This window comes from Phyllostomus hastatus, unplaced genomic scaffold (assembly GCF_019186645.2).
Source record: "Phyllostomus hastatus isolate PE091 unplaced genomic scaffold, TTU_PhHast_1.1 phas_contig_80, whole genome shotgun sequence".
Classification (NCBI taxonomy): Eukaryota; Metazoa; Chordata; class Mammalia; order Chiroptera; family Phyllostomidae; genus Phyllostomus; species Phyllostomus hastatus.
Window position 1 is genome coordinate 55,041,147 of NW_025333960.1, and position 19,461 is coordinate 55,060,607.

The 19,461-nt window shown below is 53.0% G+C and overlaps 1 protein-coding gene across 1 annotated transcript in view; it reads right to left on the reverse strand.

Annotated features, from left to right (window-relative positions):
• Positions 1–11,904, reverse strand: part of LOC123826018 (cytochrome b5) — a 30,695-nt gene extending 18,791 nt beyond the window's left edge. The window contains exon 1 of the mRNA XM_045849701.1: positions 11,663–11,904. Coding sequence (XP_045705657.1) covers positions 11,663–11,791 — 129 coding nt within the window. The 5' untranslated portion in view covers positions 11,792–11,904. The remainder of the gene's footprint in view (positions 1–11,662) is intronic.
• Positions 11,905–19,461: the final 7,557 nt, after the last annotated feature.

Consider the following 19,461-nt stretch of genomic DNA (forward strand, 5'->3'; position numbering starts at 1 on the left):
GTTCTTGCGAAGGAAAGGCCAGGGCGCAGGGGCCGAAACACAGTGGCGCCCTGCAGACGGGCAGGCGCCCTGAGCAGCCCCCTTCGCGAGGGTAGGGTGCCCTGGGACGGACACCAACAGGAACGGGGAGGCAGCGCAGAACACAGCCCCTGCGAGGGGCGGCAGGAGGGGCTGGAGGCTGAAGGAAGTGCCGGCCTCCGCAGGCAGAGCTCCGCGTTCAGAGGAAAGCTCTGTGGTCCTGGCTGCCCGCCCCAACTTCCTTTTCGCGTCCAGGAGCACCCCCACCCCCAGCCTGGGCAGGCAGGCAGAGTGGGCACGTGCCTGCCACGCCCGCGTGCTCTGCGTGAGAGCGCTTTCTTTTTCCCAAATAAATCCCTTTTGGTGACAAAACACCTAGTCCCTAGTATTGTTTACCAGTCGACAACAGTTTGAGAGCTCTTTTTCCCCTTGTTATTGGAGGGAGGGAAGCAACTAGAGAGGAGAATTAAGCACGGATCCTTCCCCACTCCTTTACAGACAACGCTTTCCCGCGTCACTTACCCCAGTGTCCAATGAGATGTGAGGGCGCGGCAAGCCCCGCCTTCCCTCTGCCACGCCCGCCCGACCCCCCGCCCCCCGCAGGCTCTGCGGTGTACCCCCTCCCACTCTTCCAGTTCCCACGTCCAGCCCTAGAAGCGTCCCAGAGGGTGGGGACCCTTCCCCAGGCGGCAGAGCCTCTGTGCCCAGACAGCGCTGGGCTGCCAGCACAGCACCGGCTGGGGGGCGCCCGGCCCCGTCCCTGGGGCCTTGGGCCCGAGGGTCAGCCCTGCCATGGCTCCAGGGAGACACCAGGAGGGCACTGACCTTCCTGAGCCCCCACTTGCCCAGCATCGACCCCCTGCCCCAATCCAACTGCACAGAAGGGCAGAAGCTATAATTAGCAGACTGCCCTGCATATATAACAGGCATTCAAGTAACGTCAGTTCCCTTGTAATTCCCAAGTAATGCCTTCCCCACCCTACGCGCCACCTGCCACAAAGAACCTGGTCCAGGCCAGGTAAAGTTCCCGACCTTGAAATGCTGAAGGCCAAGTATCCCGCCGACAGACCCCCCCTTCTTTCTGCACCCCCTTTAATCTTGAAGTAGTTTCTATGGATTAAATCAACAGGTCTGACCCTGCTAAGGCAGAGAACCAAACGACAAGAGTTGACAGGAGCAGGGCATCCTAAGGACAATGAACTTTCCCCACAGGGGACAATCCTCAGAGGTCATGAGGGTGAGGACAGGCAGATACTGCAGCTGGGACCGCAATGCTATGACGACGCTCTCTCCTTGAAAAAGAGAAGCAGAATTCTTGGTTATTCTTAGAGTGTGGCCTGACCAGCTTTTTCAGTTTCACCACTGCTAAAATGCTCTCCTTCCGCCAGACACCGCAAGTCAGCCGGCTGGAGACACAGCCCTCCACCTCCCTGCTCGCTCCCCGACACAGAGGAGCCAGCCTCGCCCTCGGGCCCCAGCGCCAGCTCACTGCCCTCGAGATGCAGGCGTGGTGCTGTGTCTCCCGTCCTAACACACACGCCCCCGTGCACACGCGCACATATACACCGTCTCTCTCACGACCACGCTGCACTCTGCAGGCACCCCCCATTTTCCTGCTCCCCCCAAAGTGAACCCTCTGCAAGGCTTGTCAGCCCTGCTGTCTCTGCAGCCCTCTCTGTCCCCCTGGAGAAGCCCCGCCCCTGGACCGAAACCGCTCCTCCAGGCTCCGTGGGGATGCCACCCGCCGGGCCCTGGGCCCACCTGACTGACTCGCCCTCGGGACGTCGGGGTCCCCTCTCGGAACCCGACTGTGGCACTGGCTCCCAGCATGCCGTTCTCTCGGGCTCTGCCTCCCGCCGCACCCACCAGGCGTGCTTTCCTCCCCGCTCCCTTGTCCCTTGTCCCTCTCAGTGTGGGAGTGCCCCGGGGCCTGGCACTTCATGACCCCTCCACCGTCCCAACCAGCACCGTCACTTCAAGAGTTCTGACAACACCTGAACCTTTATTTCCGGTTTACAGAGAGGCCACCTCTCTCTAAACTCTGGATGCTTGGATCGCCGTCTGGGTCTCGTCTCCACCTAGGAGTCTGGGAGGGTCCTCGGACCGAACGTATTAAACACCGCACGGACCTACCCTCTCAAAACCTGCCCCATCGTCTCCTTTCCCCACCCCCGCTGAGGACCATTCCGTTCATCCCACCACGGGGGTCAAAGCCCTGGGGCTCCACGGGACCCTTCTCATCTCCCGCAGCCCACACAGGGTCCCAGGGCACTCTGCCGGCTCACCTTTCATACCGCGGCTGGAGTCTGGCCCATTCCCCCTCCTCCCCCACATCACCACCCCTCGCCCGTCGTCCCTGGCCCCTGGGCGTGCGCTCTCACACCCCTCCAGAGCGACGGCGTAAACGTAAGTGAGGCCACGCCGCTGTGCCATCTAAACCCGCCCACAGCTAACTGTGCCGTGGATTTGAGACTCGGGCCGTGGCTCTGCTCCTCGAGAACGTGTGGGTACACGCAGATCAATGGGGCAGAGCAGAGAGCCGGACACAGACCCTTGCAAAGGCCTCCCCCCAATTTCTGATGAAGATGCAAAGGCAACCTGATGGAGGAAGGGGCCTCTTCGACACACAGTGTGGCACAACTGGACATCGGTCCTCAAAACAATCTCGTCGGGGAGGGCGGTGGGGAGGGTGGGGGGCGTGGAGACAGCTGTGCTTGAACAACAGCAACAACGACGACGACACAGCTTGACCTAAACCTTACACTCTGTCCGACAATCAACCCCAAACAGACCACAGGTCAACAACCAACCCCAAACAGACCACAGGTGGAAATACAGGACAGAGAACTTTTCTGAAGAGACTCGGGACTAGGCGAACAGCTCTCAGACACGCTAGTGAAAGTGTGGTATGCACAGGGGGAATGAGTACCCTGGACTTCCTAAAAACTGGAGCCTTTCACTCCTTACAGGATCCTGTTAACAGGAGGAAATGGCAAGCCCCTGACCGGGAGAACATTCTTGGCCAGTGTCCTATCTGACAAAGGACTTATGCGCAGAGTAAAGAGTTCTGTAAACCGAGCACCAAGGAAACAAACAATCCAGATAGAAAAAGGACAAAGGACGTGAGCTGACATTTCTTCCGAAAAGATACGTGCACAGCCAACCAGCCACGAAAAGGGGTCCCACCTCGTCAGCCCGCAGAAAATCAAAACCACAGCGGGACCCGACGGCCCACCTGTTGGGATGGCTGTGACTTTAAAATACACGTACACACCAGCAGCCCGAACGCCGGGGAGGATGTGGAAACCCAGAGGCTGCCGGGCACGTCTGGTGAGAATGCAGGCTGGCCGGTGCTGACGCTCTGGAAACCACCCCGACCGTGCTACACGTGAAGCCCACACCCGCCACAGGCGCTCGCACCCCTGGGGGGGGGGGGCCCTGGAGACACAGGGACCAGCACGCACACGGACGCCGGCACAGCAGTGCCAGCTGCTACAGAGCAGCTTCTGTGGGCCCAGGCCCGGGACAGTGGGGGGTGGGGAGTCACAGCCCCGTGTGGTGCAGAGCAGCAGCCGGCAGACACAGAAAGAGAGACAGCAGCTGCCGGGAAGGAGGACAATGTGACAGAAAACTCCCCTCCCTGGGAAACGACCCGGGGCTGCGGCCAGCAGGAGGTGCTGACCAACGGGATATGCACCAGGCAGAGGGAAACCAAGACGAAGGTCTCCAGGCAGAAACTAGCCCGACTTGTTTGAGGAACGCACAGGGCCCGTGTGGGCTCGGAGGCCAAGGGCAGTGTTCCTGGTGCAGGTGGGTGAGGGGGCGGGGCCGGGCCACGCCACGGCCGCCTGACAGCTGGGACTCAACTCTCAAGGCCACGGGAAGCCACCGGAAAGGAGCTCGGCCGAGAAATGCCCATCTGTTCCCACAAGATAAAGCTTTTTTTATTTTCTTCCACTCTTGAACGTAATAACAACAGACACCTGTGCTGTGACGCGCACAGGACAGAAGAGATGGCCGGACACCTCCATCGACCCAGTCCTGGGACGGGGGCAACAGGGCTGTGGGGTTGAGGGCGGCGTGCAGACGCTCGCAGGACAGACGTCACACGAGGGTCTCCGGGGGGCCGTGTTCAAGTGGGCTGGGGCTGCTGGCAGACGAGGAGAGAGAGAATGTCACCGCCGGGGATGAGTACCCGCCACCAGCAGGGGGCGGGCAGGGCGCGAGCTGAACCCGTGGGCGGATTTCATCAGAGCAGGAACTGCATCAGATTTCCACTCAGAATGACCTGTCCCAGGCCGGCTGCTCCCGCGGCCTTTGGAAAGCGCGGAAAACCTCCTCGGGCCTGCCCGACACGTGCGCAGGCAAGATCTCTCTTACACAAGGCCACACTGGCTCTTAAGACCAGCCAGATGCCCACGTGCCCTCTGTTAGGGACAGGGGCCGGGAGCCCCCCACCCGAGGGTCTCCTCGGCCTCAGGACGGCCCCGGGGAAAACTGCGCGGGCAGCTCCCTTCCCCCGGGAGGGGCCCTGCGCCCCGTGAGGCCAGGGGAAAGACAGACACTCTTCGCGCTCTTCCTGCCCCTCGCTCGGGTTCTCTGTTTGTTCAGATCTCTCCTTCCACAGCTTCGCTCTGCTTTCCCCCTGGCCCCTGTGGAGAATTCCAGACACGGGGAGAAAATTCCCAAAGCAAATGGTACCGCCCTGCACCCACGGGGTGGCTCTTTTCTTCCAAAGCCCCGCTAGTGCTCTGCAAAACTCCTGCGGCCTCACGCCCGGCTCCCAGAGCGGGCAGGAGACCTCGGGCTGTGGGTCCCCACGTGCTGGACGGAAACCCCAGCTGGCCATGTCATACCCTATGAGCAAGGCACCGGAGCTGCAAGGCCACGCACGTTTTTCCTCCCTTTCCGAAGGACACACCGCCACCCGCCCCCCCCCCCCGAGAGGCCCGGTTTCAGAATTCACAGCACAGACGCGAAGGCAGGTTTTGCACGCGGGAAGCACCGGGCACGCCGTCGGGCACAGGCGGATGCTGATCGACGTTCAGTGCGTGCCCACTGCTCGCGGGGGTCTGTCTGCCAGCCCCCCGGGGGCCACTCCAAGGGAGGGCGTGAGTGACTCGGATTTAATGCTCGCGGAGGAAGGCGGGGAGAGCACGCTGGGTGCGTTCTGTGTGCTGGCCTGTTTACGCCTGGCTCTGCCGCTGGAGAACCGGCAGGCGCCGAGAGCCCCGGGTAGAAGGGCACACGCCGAGGCCTTCTCTACAGGAGACACAGGGCTGCCGGCGCGCCGGGCACCGACAACCCTCGGCTGGGCCCCCCGCCGCCTCCCCCCGGCGCCGGCGCTGGCTCCACGTCACCGTTCAGGACAGCCCGTCCTCACGGGCAGGCTAGAGACGCAGTCCCGTGGATGTCAGAAACCGATGTCTCGCCATCGTCCGCGAGACATCAGCTCTCACTGACCAGAGGGCACTCGGCACCAGGCTTGCCCGGGCCGAATGCTCCGGACCTGGCCTTGACCTGCCTTCTCCCCGGGGCATTTTCGGCTCCCTCTCTGGCCCCGTGCGGAACCTGATAGAGGACACGGGCAGCCAGTTAATGAGTACACATCAGTGGATGTTCCCTACAAAACAAAGTTCAAAGGTGATGAGGCGCGGGGGGTGGGGGTGGGAGCACCCGATAGGAAGCCGTGGACAGTGCCTCCGAGCCTCTGCTGTCCAAAACCCCCTGGAGTCCGAGGCCTCTGGCCAGCGTAACCAAGGCACGCCCTGCCGCCGCCGCCCCTTCAGAGAGGTTCTAGGTCCACGGGGCTAAAAGACTGTTTCCATGCATGCCCCCTTCCGACTAAGATACACACCCCCCCAGCCGAGCCCCGTGTCCCTAAAGAGAACCAAGACCTGGAAGGACAGAGCCTCACTGCTGTGTGGTGCTTGTGAGTGGTCCCCGGTGTGAGCGGTGCGGACAACTTGGGGACAGGCGTCACATGTAGCAGGTGTACAGCCTCTCACCCGGGAGTCCCACCGACAGAGGTTTACCTAAGGACATAATTGCGGGTGGGAAACCGAACAACCGGGGCGAAAGGGGAGGAGGAGTTACATGTAGGACGAAACATCTGTGGGGAAAGGAGGCAGCCAGGAAAGAACAGGACTCCCTGAAATGGGACGGGGTCCTTGTCACGGGGGGGGGGGGGGGACCACACACATGCACACAACACAAATCCCTGTGGGGGGCGGGGGTGTCCAGAGCCGCCCGCAGAACACCTCGGTGGTCCCCTCCGCACAGCGGGGTTCCGGGCGGCTTTGACGTTCCTCTTGCACTTTTCCGCACTGTCCAATTCCTGACGAGAACCATGTAGCCTTCCCCCCCAAACAATAAAGTTGCATTTTTTTCACGCTCCGGAGGCAAGAGAGCACCCATCAGGCAGAGCACACGTCCCGGAAAATGTGCGCTCCGAGCGACCCTTCGCACTTGGGCCCACTTTCGTGCACAGGTTCACGCGGCCATTCCTGAGCTGCGCACCTACTATGGAAACACCGGGCCTACTGCGAGACGAAAATGGTTCTAACAGTTTACAGGAAACTGTTAACTTAAAACACTTCCCAAGTGTTTTCATGTACTGCCCCTGCCAGTCATCACAGGCCGGAAGCAGGTGCAGGAAACAGAATGCTACCCACTTGAGGAGGAGGAGAACGATCTAGAGAATTTATCTGCCTTGCCCGAGGTCACCTCAGCCAGAGGTCTGAGACTTAGATCTGGTCTGCCTCACGCCCACGTGGCCCAGTGGGGCCACGGCCGTTCAGATTCCACCAGATACAGAGGACGGACGGACAGCTGTCGGGGTGGGGGGAGTTGGGGACCTGGGGGGAAAGGTGAAGGGATTAAGCAAGTAACAAACAAACTCCTGGACACAGACAACAGCATGGGGATGACCAGAGGGGAGGGGGGCGGGGCGGTAGCAGAAGGCAAAGGGGGTGGGGGGTTGTGACGGAAGGAGACCTGACTTGGACTGGTGGACACACAGTATACTATACCGACGGTGGGCTATAGAATTGTGCCCCTGAAACTTACATAATCTTATTAACCAATGTCACCCCAGTAAATTCAATGAAAAAAAGTTTAAGGTACTGATTGGGCGTGCCCTGTGGTTTGGAGAACATTTGGAGTGACAGACACATGCAGGAGGTACCGTTCACCCTTCGACTCCACCGCACGCACGCCTGCTTGACGGTCTGTGCTCCCTGGGTTCACTTCCCCACCTCGAAGATACATAGAAACAGAGAGAAGGATCTGAAGTGTTTGCTTTGAAACAATTTAAAAGAAAACAAAGCAACCTCACACTCTTAAAACCTCTCCTCAAAAGCAGCAAAGAGTTACCAAATCATTTATGCAGACATCGACCAAAGCGGCCCTGCCCACGGGTTCATGTTAGGGACGGCCGTGAGGCTGGCTCTGCCACGGGTCACCGGGATGCCCGCGCTGCTGTCACCACCAGGTCCCTTTATAGTGCCCTGCCATGGACTGCATAACGTCTGGTTTTATTTACCGAACTACACAGGTTCAAAAAGTAAGCAACGACATTCCCATTTCACATTCATCAAAGACTTCTGCAACCACAGCTTTTTACTAGGATGACATTTAGGAAGTCACCCAGTTTCCTTGGAAAAAAGAGAACGTATGTAGAATTTTAGCCCTAAACATGGCAGCCCTGTCCAGGGCAAAGAGGTGCTGTCTTCTGTTTTCCGGGGTTAGGGATGCTGGGTTTCAAGCACCTGCGGCCTCTTCCCGGATCCCCGGGTGGGGGCACCGAGGGTCCCCCAGGCTCGGAACCACCGGTCTGCGCCGAGTAGGCAGACGGAAAACAACACAGTGCAAACTCCTCGCACAGACGCTGCTGCAAAGACTCTGCCTGAGACCAGGAGCAAGAGCGAGCCCGGAGCCAAAAGCTGCGTGAGGCAGAATGACGCGCATGGGCAGCCAGGAGGCAGATCCGGAGCGTCCCGGTCCTGGGGTGGCCAGAAAAGGGGCAAGAGGACACGCAGGCATTCCGTTCACGACGTTTTCCAGGAACGACCTATTTCACAAAACACCTACTGGCATGAACGCAAGTCGACCCCACCGCCCCTGACTCCGCGATCCCTCCTCCTCTCCCCCCTAAACGCTGGGTGAGTGCTGCTGCCCCAGTCACAGGGCGAGAGGAGCAGCCCAGTTCAATGTCCTGGCCCCGAGTGCCTACCGTCTCGTTTCCATAGCTTCCCCTCCGAGTTCTATAATCATTAACCCCCGCTCAGAATGGAATCCTACGACAACAAGACCCCACTTCGCGAATATGAATTCGAAAACTAGAACTCTGGATTGAAAAGGAAAAAAAAAGAAAACTAGTTCAAAAGCTGTTAGGCAACTAAGCTCATAATCCTGCAGGTGGGTGGGTGTCAGAGCGTAACTCCACACCTGCTGCCGCTGAGCCAGGGGCCCGCCCGCATTCTCAGGTGACTCCCGCCCTGCCGGACAGGACAGCACCTTCCCTTCCCGGGGCCACTGTTTCAGGGGGTGGGGCCGGTTGCACAACCACAGCCCTTCACCCACATTCTTCACTGGAAGAATATAATTTTTCTGGAACAGCCTCCTGTTTTGACAGCACCTGCCAGACGTACACCTTTCCTTAAAATCTCCCATTAGCACTCAGCGACCTCAGGGGCCACAGAGAGAAGGCCGCTGCCCACCCTGCCACGTGCTGCTGTAGGAGCTTGCGCTTCACTGCACGGGTCACGTGCCCTCACGTGCCCGAGTCCGTGTTGGGCATTCGGCCAGCCTTATTTGGTTTCTCACCATGGCCCCATGAAGCTGGCACAGTTATCATCTTCCCAGTTTACCTTCAATGAGGGATCCGAGGCCCAGAGAGCGTGGTCAGCAGACCGGACGCCCCTGAATCCACTGCACTGTGTGTCTTCTCAACGTGAGTGCAGACATGCCTGCAAACCTATGGTGTTCTGGAAGGGGCCGAGGAAACCGCGCGGTCCACGTGGATGAGTGAGTTCATGGTATAAGGAGCTCTCGCCCATGGTTAAAAGTTCGTCTTAGAGGCAGGAAGCCTCCTCCCCGCAAAACCTTTCATATTTGGGTGAATTAGAGAAAACAGTATTCTCCAGTTAACACACAAGGAAAGCTTCATGAATTTCTGGAGCTTTAAAATGGTGGAAGAAAGTGGGTGGGGTGCGGGGGAAGAGACAGAACCTGTGGGCTTTCTCTTTCAAAAATATGGATGAGATGCACAGCGCTATAAGCAGCAGGTGCTTGTTAATTTGCTATAATTGTTAGTTATCAAATATCAGTGGTAGACTCGTTTCACTGAATTTTACTGGGGAGGCATTCCCCCCAAGCCACTTTCAAAGACAGGCACCGACCGAGGCACGGGCCTGGTCGCTCAGGCCATCAGCACATCATCCAGATACGCCGAGATTGGTGGTTTGATCCCCGGCCAGGGCACATACAAGAACAAAAACTAGATGGAACAATAAACAGATGTTTCTTTCTCTCTCAAAAAAAAAAAAATCAGTGAAGACAGACTACTGAAAACTGAGAAAGATAAAGGAGTCTGTTGTCAGCTGGCTCATGGAAGGGTTTGCTCACGTCTCTTCCAGTCTTACTCCAGTCTTACTGTTACAAAGAAAACGTTATACAATTCCCCCTTCCTGCCTCGTAAGAATGTAACAGTAAATGGTTTATCGTCAAGTTCAATAATCTTATTATCTCCTTCTGAGAAATTTACCCTGAAAAGTTATGCAAAATACATTTTATGGCTGGGAATGATGTCCCCCCCCCCCACCCCGGGGACATTTGGCACTAACTGGGGACATTTTTGGGTTGGCACAATTGGGGGAGGGGTGCTTCTGACATCTGGTGGGGGAAGACCAGGGAGGCTCCTATACAAGACACAAAAAGAGAAAGGACAAATGCTTTATAACATAATCTATTAATCTTTTATAAATGCTATTCTTGGGGAAGGAGGGAGGAAGAGAGGGAGAGAAACACTGATGTGTGAGAAGCACATTGACTGGTTGCCTCTCAGTCGCCCTCAACTGGGGACCCGGGCCCGCAACCCGGCCATGTGCCCTGACTGGGAATCAAACCTGCGACCTTTGGATTTGCAGGGCGGTACGCCATCTCCTGAGCCACACCAGCCAGGGCAAAATGCTCTTCTCTTTAATAGACACAAATAAAGAAAGGACACACTGGATCTTAAAACTGCAGAATTCCTGACACCATGGGGGTGGGGTGGTGAGAGAAAGAGCTCGGAGCAGACATTTCGGGTCCATCACACCTAGTGTTATACTCAGGGTCTTTAGTTCAGGAAACTCCAATGGCAAATAAGCTCTGTAGAGTTCAGCAGAAGGGACGGGACGGATCAGATGTGACTCCCAACTAGAAAACCACTCCTAACTAAATCGGGGCACTATTTTATCTTCTGGCACTCGGCGGAATGACAAGTTCTTGGTAAAATATCTTTCTGATAAACATCAACTCCAACCTTTTCAAAAAGTTTTTTTTTTTTAATGCTCTGCAAAACAAAAGTCCCTGGATGGAAACTGGGGTCCAGCTGAGGCCAGGCCTCTGTCAGTTACCCCTCCAAACCGCGTGAAGAGCTCCCACCGCTAAGCATTCCCTCTTCCTGTCCGGGGAACTGCGGAAAGTGAATGTTAGGATTTGTGACTCAGACTCCCTCCCCCACAGTGATAAAACACCCCCAGAGGCAGCAAAGAAAAGCCCCTTAAATTTCATTGCAAAAATGACAACCTAAAGACTCTTAGCAAAGGAATCTTTTCCCTGAAGTTAGGCAACGTTTTTACAACGTCTAAAGCTACTTTAGGATGGAGTCCCACTAGCAGCGCTTTTAGTCCCGTCCTCCCTCCGGTCTTCACCAAGGCCAGCCACACACCCACGCTCGGTCCCAGGAGTCCAGCTCGGCACCGCCGCACTGCAAAGTCCTCATCCCGTGAGTTCACGATCGCCAGGGCAGTGTGGGCGGAGATCCTGGGGTAGGCCTCGGGGTGCTGCCCATACACCCGACCTCTGAGCGACCTCACGGTCCTATCTAGGGGGACCCCACAGCTCACGAGGTGGGGGAGGAAGGGACTCCAACCGGCACCTTTTAGGAATCCCCTCCCGCAATATGAAGCGGGACAACCCCCACCCCAGATGGAGACCCGCTCTTTGCAAACTCAGGGAAAAGAAGTATCTTTCGAAACCCTTCCGTGTAGCTGTGCCCTCAGCCAGGGCAGCCCATCCAGCCGGAATTTCCTACCAAGTGCTGGGTGTGCCCCGGTCCCATACGCCCGCGCAGAGGCTCCCACGGCAGCGCCTGCCCCACCAGGGCTCCGCCGGCGCGGCGCGGCGCGGCGCGGGCCTGTGCGCCTCCGGTCGCCCCCCGGTGGGGACGTCCGGGTGCGCAGACGCGGGGAACGCTCCCTGGGGCGCACCCGCGGGCCCGCAGACTCAGTGTGCACAGAGACGTGTGCAGGCGCGGAGACGGCGCCCCCAGGTGTGCGGAACTCGGTGAGCAAGGTCAGGAGCACGCGCAGAGCCCCGCACGGCAGGTCCCAGCGGGGGACCTCCACACCCCGGTCCGCGGAGCGCTTTGCCGACTCACCTCCTCCAAGAATTTCGTCAGATCGTACACTTTGTTATGCAGGATAAGCCAGGTGCTCTTGCTGTGGTTGTGCTTCTGGATCTCTTCCAAGGTGTAGTACGTGACGGCCTTATCTGACGCCTCGGCCATTTCGGAAGGCAGAGAGTTGCACCCCTATACACACCAGTGGAGCCGGGAGGAGCACAGCAGGCGTCTCCACTACCCAGGGCCCGGGCATTCCCCTAGTCCCGGCTGGGGCTCCCGGGGCTGGACAACCAGCCCCAGGGAGGGGGGCGGCTTCCTGAGGGCCCCCGATGATTGGCCAGAGCCCGTGTCACTCAAGGGACCCGCCCTCGACCTCCATTTTATACCAACCCCAGTGCGCCCCGCCCAAAGTGGATGTTGATTGGCTGAAGCAGCTGCCTAGCGTGCTCGAGGCGGGGCGTGGCGGGTCCTCTGGCGCCTGCGCAGAAGAAGGGAAGGTGGCCGGGTGTTGACCGGGTGTTAGGGTTGCACACGCGTGCGGGAAGGACGCGGACCCTGCGCGGTGGTCCATAGGGGCTAGCGCATAGTCCACTCTGTGCAGGGCAGCGTCCGCACGTCAGAATCGCCGCATTTCCCAATCAAGTCATATCAGCCGGACCGGGACGCTAATTTCTAACAGTCTTCGCTGCAAGTCACAAGAGTAAATTGTTAGCGTTGCGTGAGACACAGACGAGCCTTGTGGACTTCAGAACGTTAACCCGGGTGGAACTGCGTGCTGCCCGGAACAAACTGTCACTGCAGTGTCTGCCCCGGATGGCTCCGTTCTCACGGGAAAAACAAACCCGTGGGAATTGTTATAAAAAGTAAAGACGTTCTGGTTATTTCTGTATCCCCAAAGCAGTTCGTTGTTGACCACTGGCCAGGCGAGCTCTAGCATTAGCATCTTTGCCTTATGTCAACAGCGTATTGTTAAGGTGCGCCCTAAATGATGGACAGCACTTGGAATAAAACCTGGAAGAGCACCTCCCCAGCAGGCATAGGAAGACTTGCAAATGTTTGAGAAAAACAAAGCGGAAGAGTTCCAGCATGTTAAAGAATCACCTGATATTTGTCAAGGCCCTTTTCAGCGATGGTAATTAACTCCAAAAGAACCACGCAGCAGGGTGCACACTAGGCCATCTTCCCGAGGAAGATGAGCACAGTTCTTCCGCATTTGGGTGCTGGGTGTTAGTGCCCACCCCGACACTAACTCCTCCATAGCAATGCATGGCCATGAAGAGGAAAACAGTTTCCCAAGTAGTCCAGGTTTTCTTCAGCCTTTTCAAATGGTGGAATACACTGATTTTCAAATACCGAACCAGCCTTGCACCTTGGGAATGAACCCCACTCGTTTATGGTATATCATAATTTCCTGTATTAATGAAGTGTACGTTGAGTTTTTGCATCTATATTTATGAGATAGTGTGTAGATTTCTGTTTACACTTACATTTGTCTGGTTTGGGTATCAGAGTAATACTGCTTCATAGAATGATTTGAGAAGTTCCCCTTTTCTATTTTTCTGGAAAAGATTACGTACAATTGGTGTTATTCTTTAAAAGTACGGTAGAAGTATCCAGTGAAACCAAATAGGACCGCAGATCTCTTCTTCAGGAAGTTTTACATTTTAATTTGCATATAACAGCTATGGGACTATTCGGATTGTGTTTCGTTATGGGTAAGCTGTGGTAATGCGTGCTTTTTGAGAAGTTGGCCCATTTCGTTTAAATTGTTAAATCTAGCCTCTTGCTGTTTACAGGGTCTGTAGTGAAATCCTGTTTGATTCCCCATGCCAGTAATTTGTGACTTCTACTTTTTGTTGTCAGCTTTGCTAGAGGTTGTCAGTTTTATTGATATTTCCAAAGGGCCGGGTTTTTTTTTTTCTTGAATTTTTCTGTCATTTTCTTTTTTTCAATGTCACTGATTTCTGTTCATTATATTCTTCCTTCTGTTTGCCTTGTTTTTTTCTCCCCCAGCCCCACCCCCGTTTCCTCAGGTGTTAAGTTTATTGATTTGAAACTTTTTCTCCTTTCTAATGTTTGTGTTTAATGTTATAATTTTCCAATATGTTTTTAAAATGGTAGACCAAAATTATACTATTTTCCTAACCATTGTCAGGACTGCTAAATTGAAGCGATCACCGACCGGCAGTGACCGCAGAACGCTGTGGATGACTTGTCGACATGCGAGAAAAGCATACACAGACAACCAGGTCCTGTGGGGAAGTAGAAACGAAATGGCCACTATCTCGGGTGGGGAGAGTGCCCCGTTCCCCCTCCGAGAGGCTTTTTATTGGTTTCGTTTGCATAAGAATTCAGGTACAGCTCATTACTCATTGCTAGGAAGTAAGGATCAAACAATAGATAACAAGGAAGTCTGAGGGCCTATTTTGAGTCAGGGTCAAAGAGCTGTAAAACTTTGAGGAACAAACTTACTTCTTCCTTGGACCCTTATCATTCAACTGAGAGCATTCTAAACAAAGCAAGTTTCACTGGATCTTACATATTCTTTCTTAGGCCTGATCACTGGGGGAACCTGCCCTTTTCAGCACAGGGCTGCACCACCCTCTGTCATTGTTTCAGGCTTAGGTGGAGCAAGGGAAGTGAGGCAGCCAAGGGATAAGGAGATTTTCTCCCAGACGATGAGGACTCAGGCTATATCAAAGCCAAGGAGCGAGGATCCATCACCCCCTTTTGCTGCAGCCCCCAAAGTCCTTCCTTGGGGGCCTCCCACATGATCGTGCCTGTCTTAGGTCATTCCCCCCTTGGGGAATCTTACCTATCATTGGCTAACCGACCACGCATTGGGGTTCAGTTATGAATGAAGCAACAGAAGCAGCACTCCTGCAGGGAGATAAGCTTTGGTCTCTTTGCTGGCTTACGGTCCAAGGCCACTCCCTCAGACTTAGCTTTGGAGGGGGTTACAGCTTCTGATACCAGGCAGGGCGGTCCCCAACACTAAATCACCCAAGACTTAGACCAAAGCAATGTGTCTCTTAACTGGATGGCTTATCTCTGCAATCCAATGTCAAGACTGTTTCAGATTTCAGTCCCACTTCCAAATAGCTCTGGAAGTGGTTAAAAACAAAACATTGGTGCCCGTGACCTGGATTCTCTCAGGTGTGACTTATCAGATGCATGACTAGGAGCCAGACGGTGAACGATTCTAAACAACTGCTTATAAAATGCTTAGCACAGGGGCCAGCACATAGAGAGCAATGAGCAGATTTTAGCTAGTTCTCAGGTTATTCTTTTTACTCAACAAGATTTCCTTATTCTAAAACCCAGGTATGAGGAAGCATCCTATCTGGCAGGTGCTCCAAGCAGAAGTAAATCTAGGCAAATTTAGAAACAAACAAACCTGATAAATTAAAGGAACACAAATACCTCCAGATTCTTCCTCACTTCCCCTCCAGCAAATGTGATAAACATTTGAAACACTAACTCTACTCCTAAAGCTACTTAAATAAAAATATACTGTAAAATGTACTGTCTTCTGTTCTAATAAAAGACAAAAATAAGCAAACATTATTAGATTTTAAAACTTCTTTTCTAATTCTTTATGCCCCTTGTACACAAGACTTACCTGAGTGGCTCTCTCCTGCCCCTTTAGGTAAATAGTTACCTTTGCCATTATACAGTTACAACCACAGAAAGGTGGTTCCCTCAAGGAATGGGCACTTCTACAAAGAAGGACTCCAATTCAAATAACTACACAGATAATTTGCATTATGTGCCAAGGTTGCAGGTTTGATCCCTAATCAGGGCACATACAAGAATCAACCTATGATGAATATATAAGTGGAACAAGAAATTGATGTTCCTCTCTTTCTCCCTTTCCCTCTCTCTCTAAAACCAATTTGCATTTATACTCACATTCATGTCTCTTAAAAATCACGTTACCATAGGTTATCTTTATCCTCTCCAAAATCCCTCTCTCTCTCCAGCAAAGGCATAATGGCCACGGGAATAAGACGGTATCTTCAGACCAAAAACTGAAGCAGACAAGTCCAGGAAATACAACAGAATTTATTGCAGGGTAAGGTGCTTACAGGAACTAGGTCCGAGCAGACAACCCAGAGGGCCTGCAGAAATTATCCTGCACTACAGACTCCTGTGACTGTGCTTTTCCAATACTGTAACTCAGGTACCAGTGACCAACAAGACAATGGGACAAAGAGCGCAGCAGTGCCAGGGGCCTTGTGATAGATACTTGTCTGTAACTGATACTATCACCAGTCTGATATTTATCTCAGTTGTTCTGGCATTCAGCCTAACAACAATATTCATGGCTACATTTTAAGGCACAAGTACTCGTTCACCAATTAGAAGGTTTTCTTTTTTTTCAAAATTTAAATGATTTATTTTTCAATTACAGTTTGACTAGAAGGCTTCGATATATGCTTGCTATGGAAAATGAGGTTGGTCAAAGGTCACAGCATGAAACCTCAAAATGAAATGAGATCTGGGACACCGAGATGGAGCTGTCTCTGGCTGCAGCTTCATCCCCTTCCTTCCCCTGAGTCCGCCCATTACTGGTGTCCCTCCCTGCCACCCACCACCACCCAGCTCTCCTCCGGCTCCGGCAGAAATGTGTGTAACAGCCCTTTGTTTTCCTACAGCAGGGCCAGGGTATTCAAATGAACCAAGTACAACGATTTTAGAGCCCGACATAGTTTTTTCACCTTTGCCAAATGAAGCGGTGAGGCCAGTTCAGTGAAGCCCCTCTGACTCTCACAGCTCCCGAAGTGACTGCGAGGTGCACTCCCAGTGAGGACCCTTTTCGAAACCTGTCCTTCTGAGTCCCAGCCTGCCTGTGTGTGCTGGAGGACAGCTGAGAACAGTCTACCCATAATGCAATCTCAGACCTCCAACTGCTCAGCGTCCAGGCCAGGGTGCATGCTGACCTGCCCCAGCCCCCGCCTGGGGCTTGTCACCATGGTTCCAGTTTCCTGTCTACAGATCTGGCACTTCCCCAGGTCACCTTTCTGGGAAAAGGCCTTCATTTTCACAGGGTCTTGCCCAATCACAAAATATGACCTAATCTTCATAAAAGAGACTCATGCAGTCAAACTGGTGTGTGGAATCCTTAAGGGGATTCTTTGAATGACTGGGTGAGGTAACAGGAAACATGAAGAACTCGTTCACCTGGAAAAGTGATGCCTCTTCATGACTTTTGTGCTTTTTTTTTCTGTGTCTGTGTCTTACTCTAATTGGTTTATAAGAGTTCTTTATGTAATTAGATTTGTAGATTATACATGAGAAAATATCTTCTCCCAATCTGTACCCTGTATCTTCACTTTCTTTGTTTTACTTTTGGAAAACAAGTTTTTTCCAAAAAACCATTTATTATATAAAAGTTCAAACATATACAAAGCAGAGAGGATAGTATGTATAATGCATAAAAGCCCAGGTGATAATATGAACCCTAACTCATTTTCCACAATTATCAAAATGGGGCCAATTTTGTTTCTTCTTTATCACCACCCTCATCTCCTCCGCAGTCATTCTAAAGCAATTTCCAGTTTTATAGTTTCATCCATAAATACTATTTCAACATATGTCTATAAGATAAAGATCTTATCAATATTATCAAAGTACTATTCCCATCTATAAAATAATTTATTAGTACAATAGTCATATACAATCAATGTATTTATTTAGTCAATAAATACAATAATTTATTGTACAATATTAGTACAATATATGCAAGCTTTTGTTTCATACCCGTCTTTTTAGAGTATGTTTATTCAAATAGAGATGGAAATAAGGCCCATGTGTTTCACCTTTTATGTGACTAGAATTGGACTATTTAGTCCTTGAATGTTTGGTGACGTGAGCATATTTAAAAACTGCAAATGTCTTTTGCCTTTAATTCTGCCTTGTTAAAATTATTGAAACCACCCTGGGTGGTGTAGCTCAGTGGATTGGGTGCGGGCTGCGAACCAAAGCATCGCAGTCTCGATTCCCAGTCAGGGCACATGCCTGGTTTGCAGGCTACCGCTCCCAGCAACCGCACATTGATGTTTCTCTCTCTCTCTATCTCCCTCCCTTCCCTCTCTAAAAATAAATAAATAAAATCTTTAAAAAAATTATTGAAACCAAAGGCCGTAAGTTTGATAGCAAAGACATTCAGAACATGAAGTATTGCCATGTGCTTTTCAAAATGAAGAACAGTTGGGTTTACACTTATTTCAACAGATAAGAAAGGCTAGTGGATATCTCCAGTTATCATATAATTTAACTTGAATTAATATTTATTTTTTAGCTTGTCTTCATACAGTTTTTCCCTATGTAAATATACCAGGTAGGATAAAGAGCTTTTCTGTAATCTTCAGAGGTTGGTTTTAATAATTCCAGTGACTACTGACATAAAACCTTCAGACTATACGTGTTAAGTTTAGGACACTAAATTCGTTGGAATGGTTGTTTCAGAGTATTGTACTTTGTTCACTTACTGTTGTTTTGTCATAGGAGGCTGATTTTGCTCACCAACGTTTTGCTGATTAATCACTTACTATAATCTCCTCAACTGTGGTTACACGTAACTGTAACAATAGGTAACTACTGAGCACTTTTTAACTGAGTTAGCAGGGTATCTAAAAACCTTCCTCTTTGCCGAAATTGATTTTGCAAATAAACTAAGTAAATTACTCTTACACTGTAAATCAAACATTAAACACAATACAAAATCTCACTCTTTCGCAACATACCTGCTGCTGCCTGGCAAGATGTAAAGCTAAAAAGTATCACCCCTTCTCTTACTGAATAAAAACTGGCTGACGTTCCACCACGAGGTTCCCCCTGCCACCTCCCTACAATGACACTGGCGTCTCCTAGGACTCAACGTTTGGACTTCTCCTGGGCCCACGCTCACTGCCTTGCAGATACGACCTGGTCTCATAGTTTTAAATGTGCTCTGTTGTCGCTACACCCCGATCTTTCCCCTTCACTTCTCAAGGTCAACACGTCCAGGCACGAATGCCTCCCGACATTCGTCCGCAGACGCGGTCCTCCCAGTCTTCCCCTTCTCAGTTGAAGGCAATCCTTCCAAGTCGTTAGTACAAAATCCTTGGAGTCAGGCCCGCCTCCTCCCTCTCTGACGCCACAGGAACCACACCCCGAGTCCATCAGATCCAGCTTCAGAGCCCCTTCACAGCCCCCGTCATCCCACTGCCTCCCTGCTGCCACTGCCTCCCTGCCGCCACTGCCTCCCAGGCCGCACTGTCACCCTCGCCCTCCCGGGGAACCGCCGCTGCCTTCCCGGCCCTCTGTCCGCTGCAGTCTGCTCCCCGCGCAGCAGAGCTTGCCAAGCCCGACCCGGTTCCTCTGCACCCTGTAACCGGTCTGGCCTCACGCTGCTTCTTCTCTTTCCAGCTCTGCTCGGGCCAGCTGCTCGCCCACCCTCCAGTCTGTGTGTGTGCTAGGCCCTCCCTTGCAACGTCCTCCCCCAACGCCCCACGGTCACCGCCGCCTCCTCCCCCGAGTCCAGCCTATCACCTGCTGCACGATGCACGCCGAATTCCCTAACGGCGTCTCCCCACACTCCCTGCCTCCTTTTCCCGCTTTACTTTCCTCCAAAGCACCCGTCGCCATCTACCACACTCATATTGTGCTCATTTGTCTTATTATTTGTCCTTGACCTCCAGTAAAATGTACACCCCATGAATGCAGGGAATGGTGTTTGCTTAATGCTCTATCACTCATTCCTAGAAAAGCTCCCAAACACAGCAGACGCCGAGTAAAACGCGTCAGCAGAAGGAGAGGCGCCTGTACTGGCGCCCCGTTCAAGCCACGGG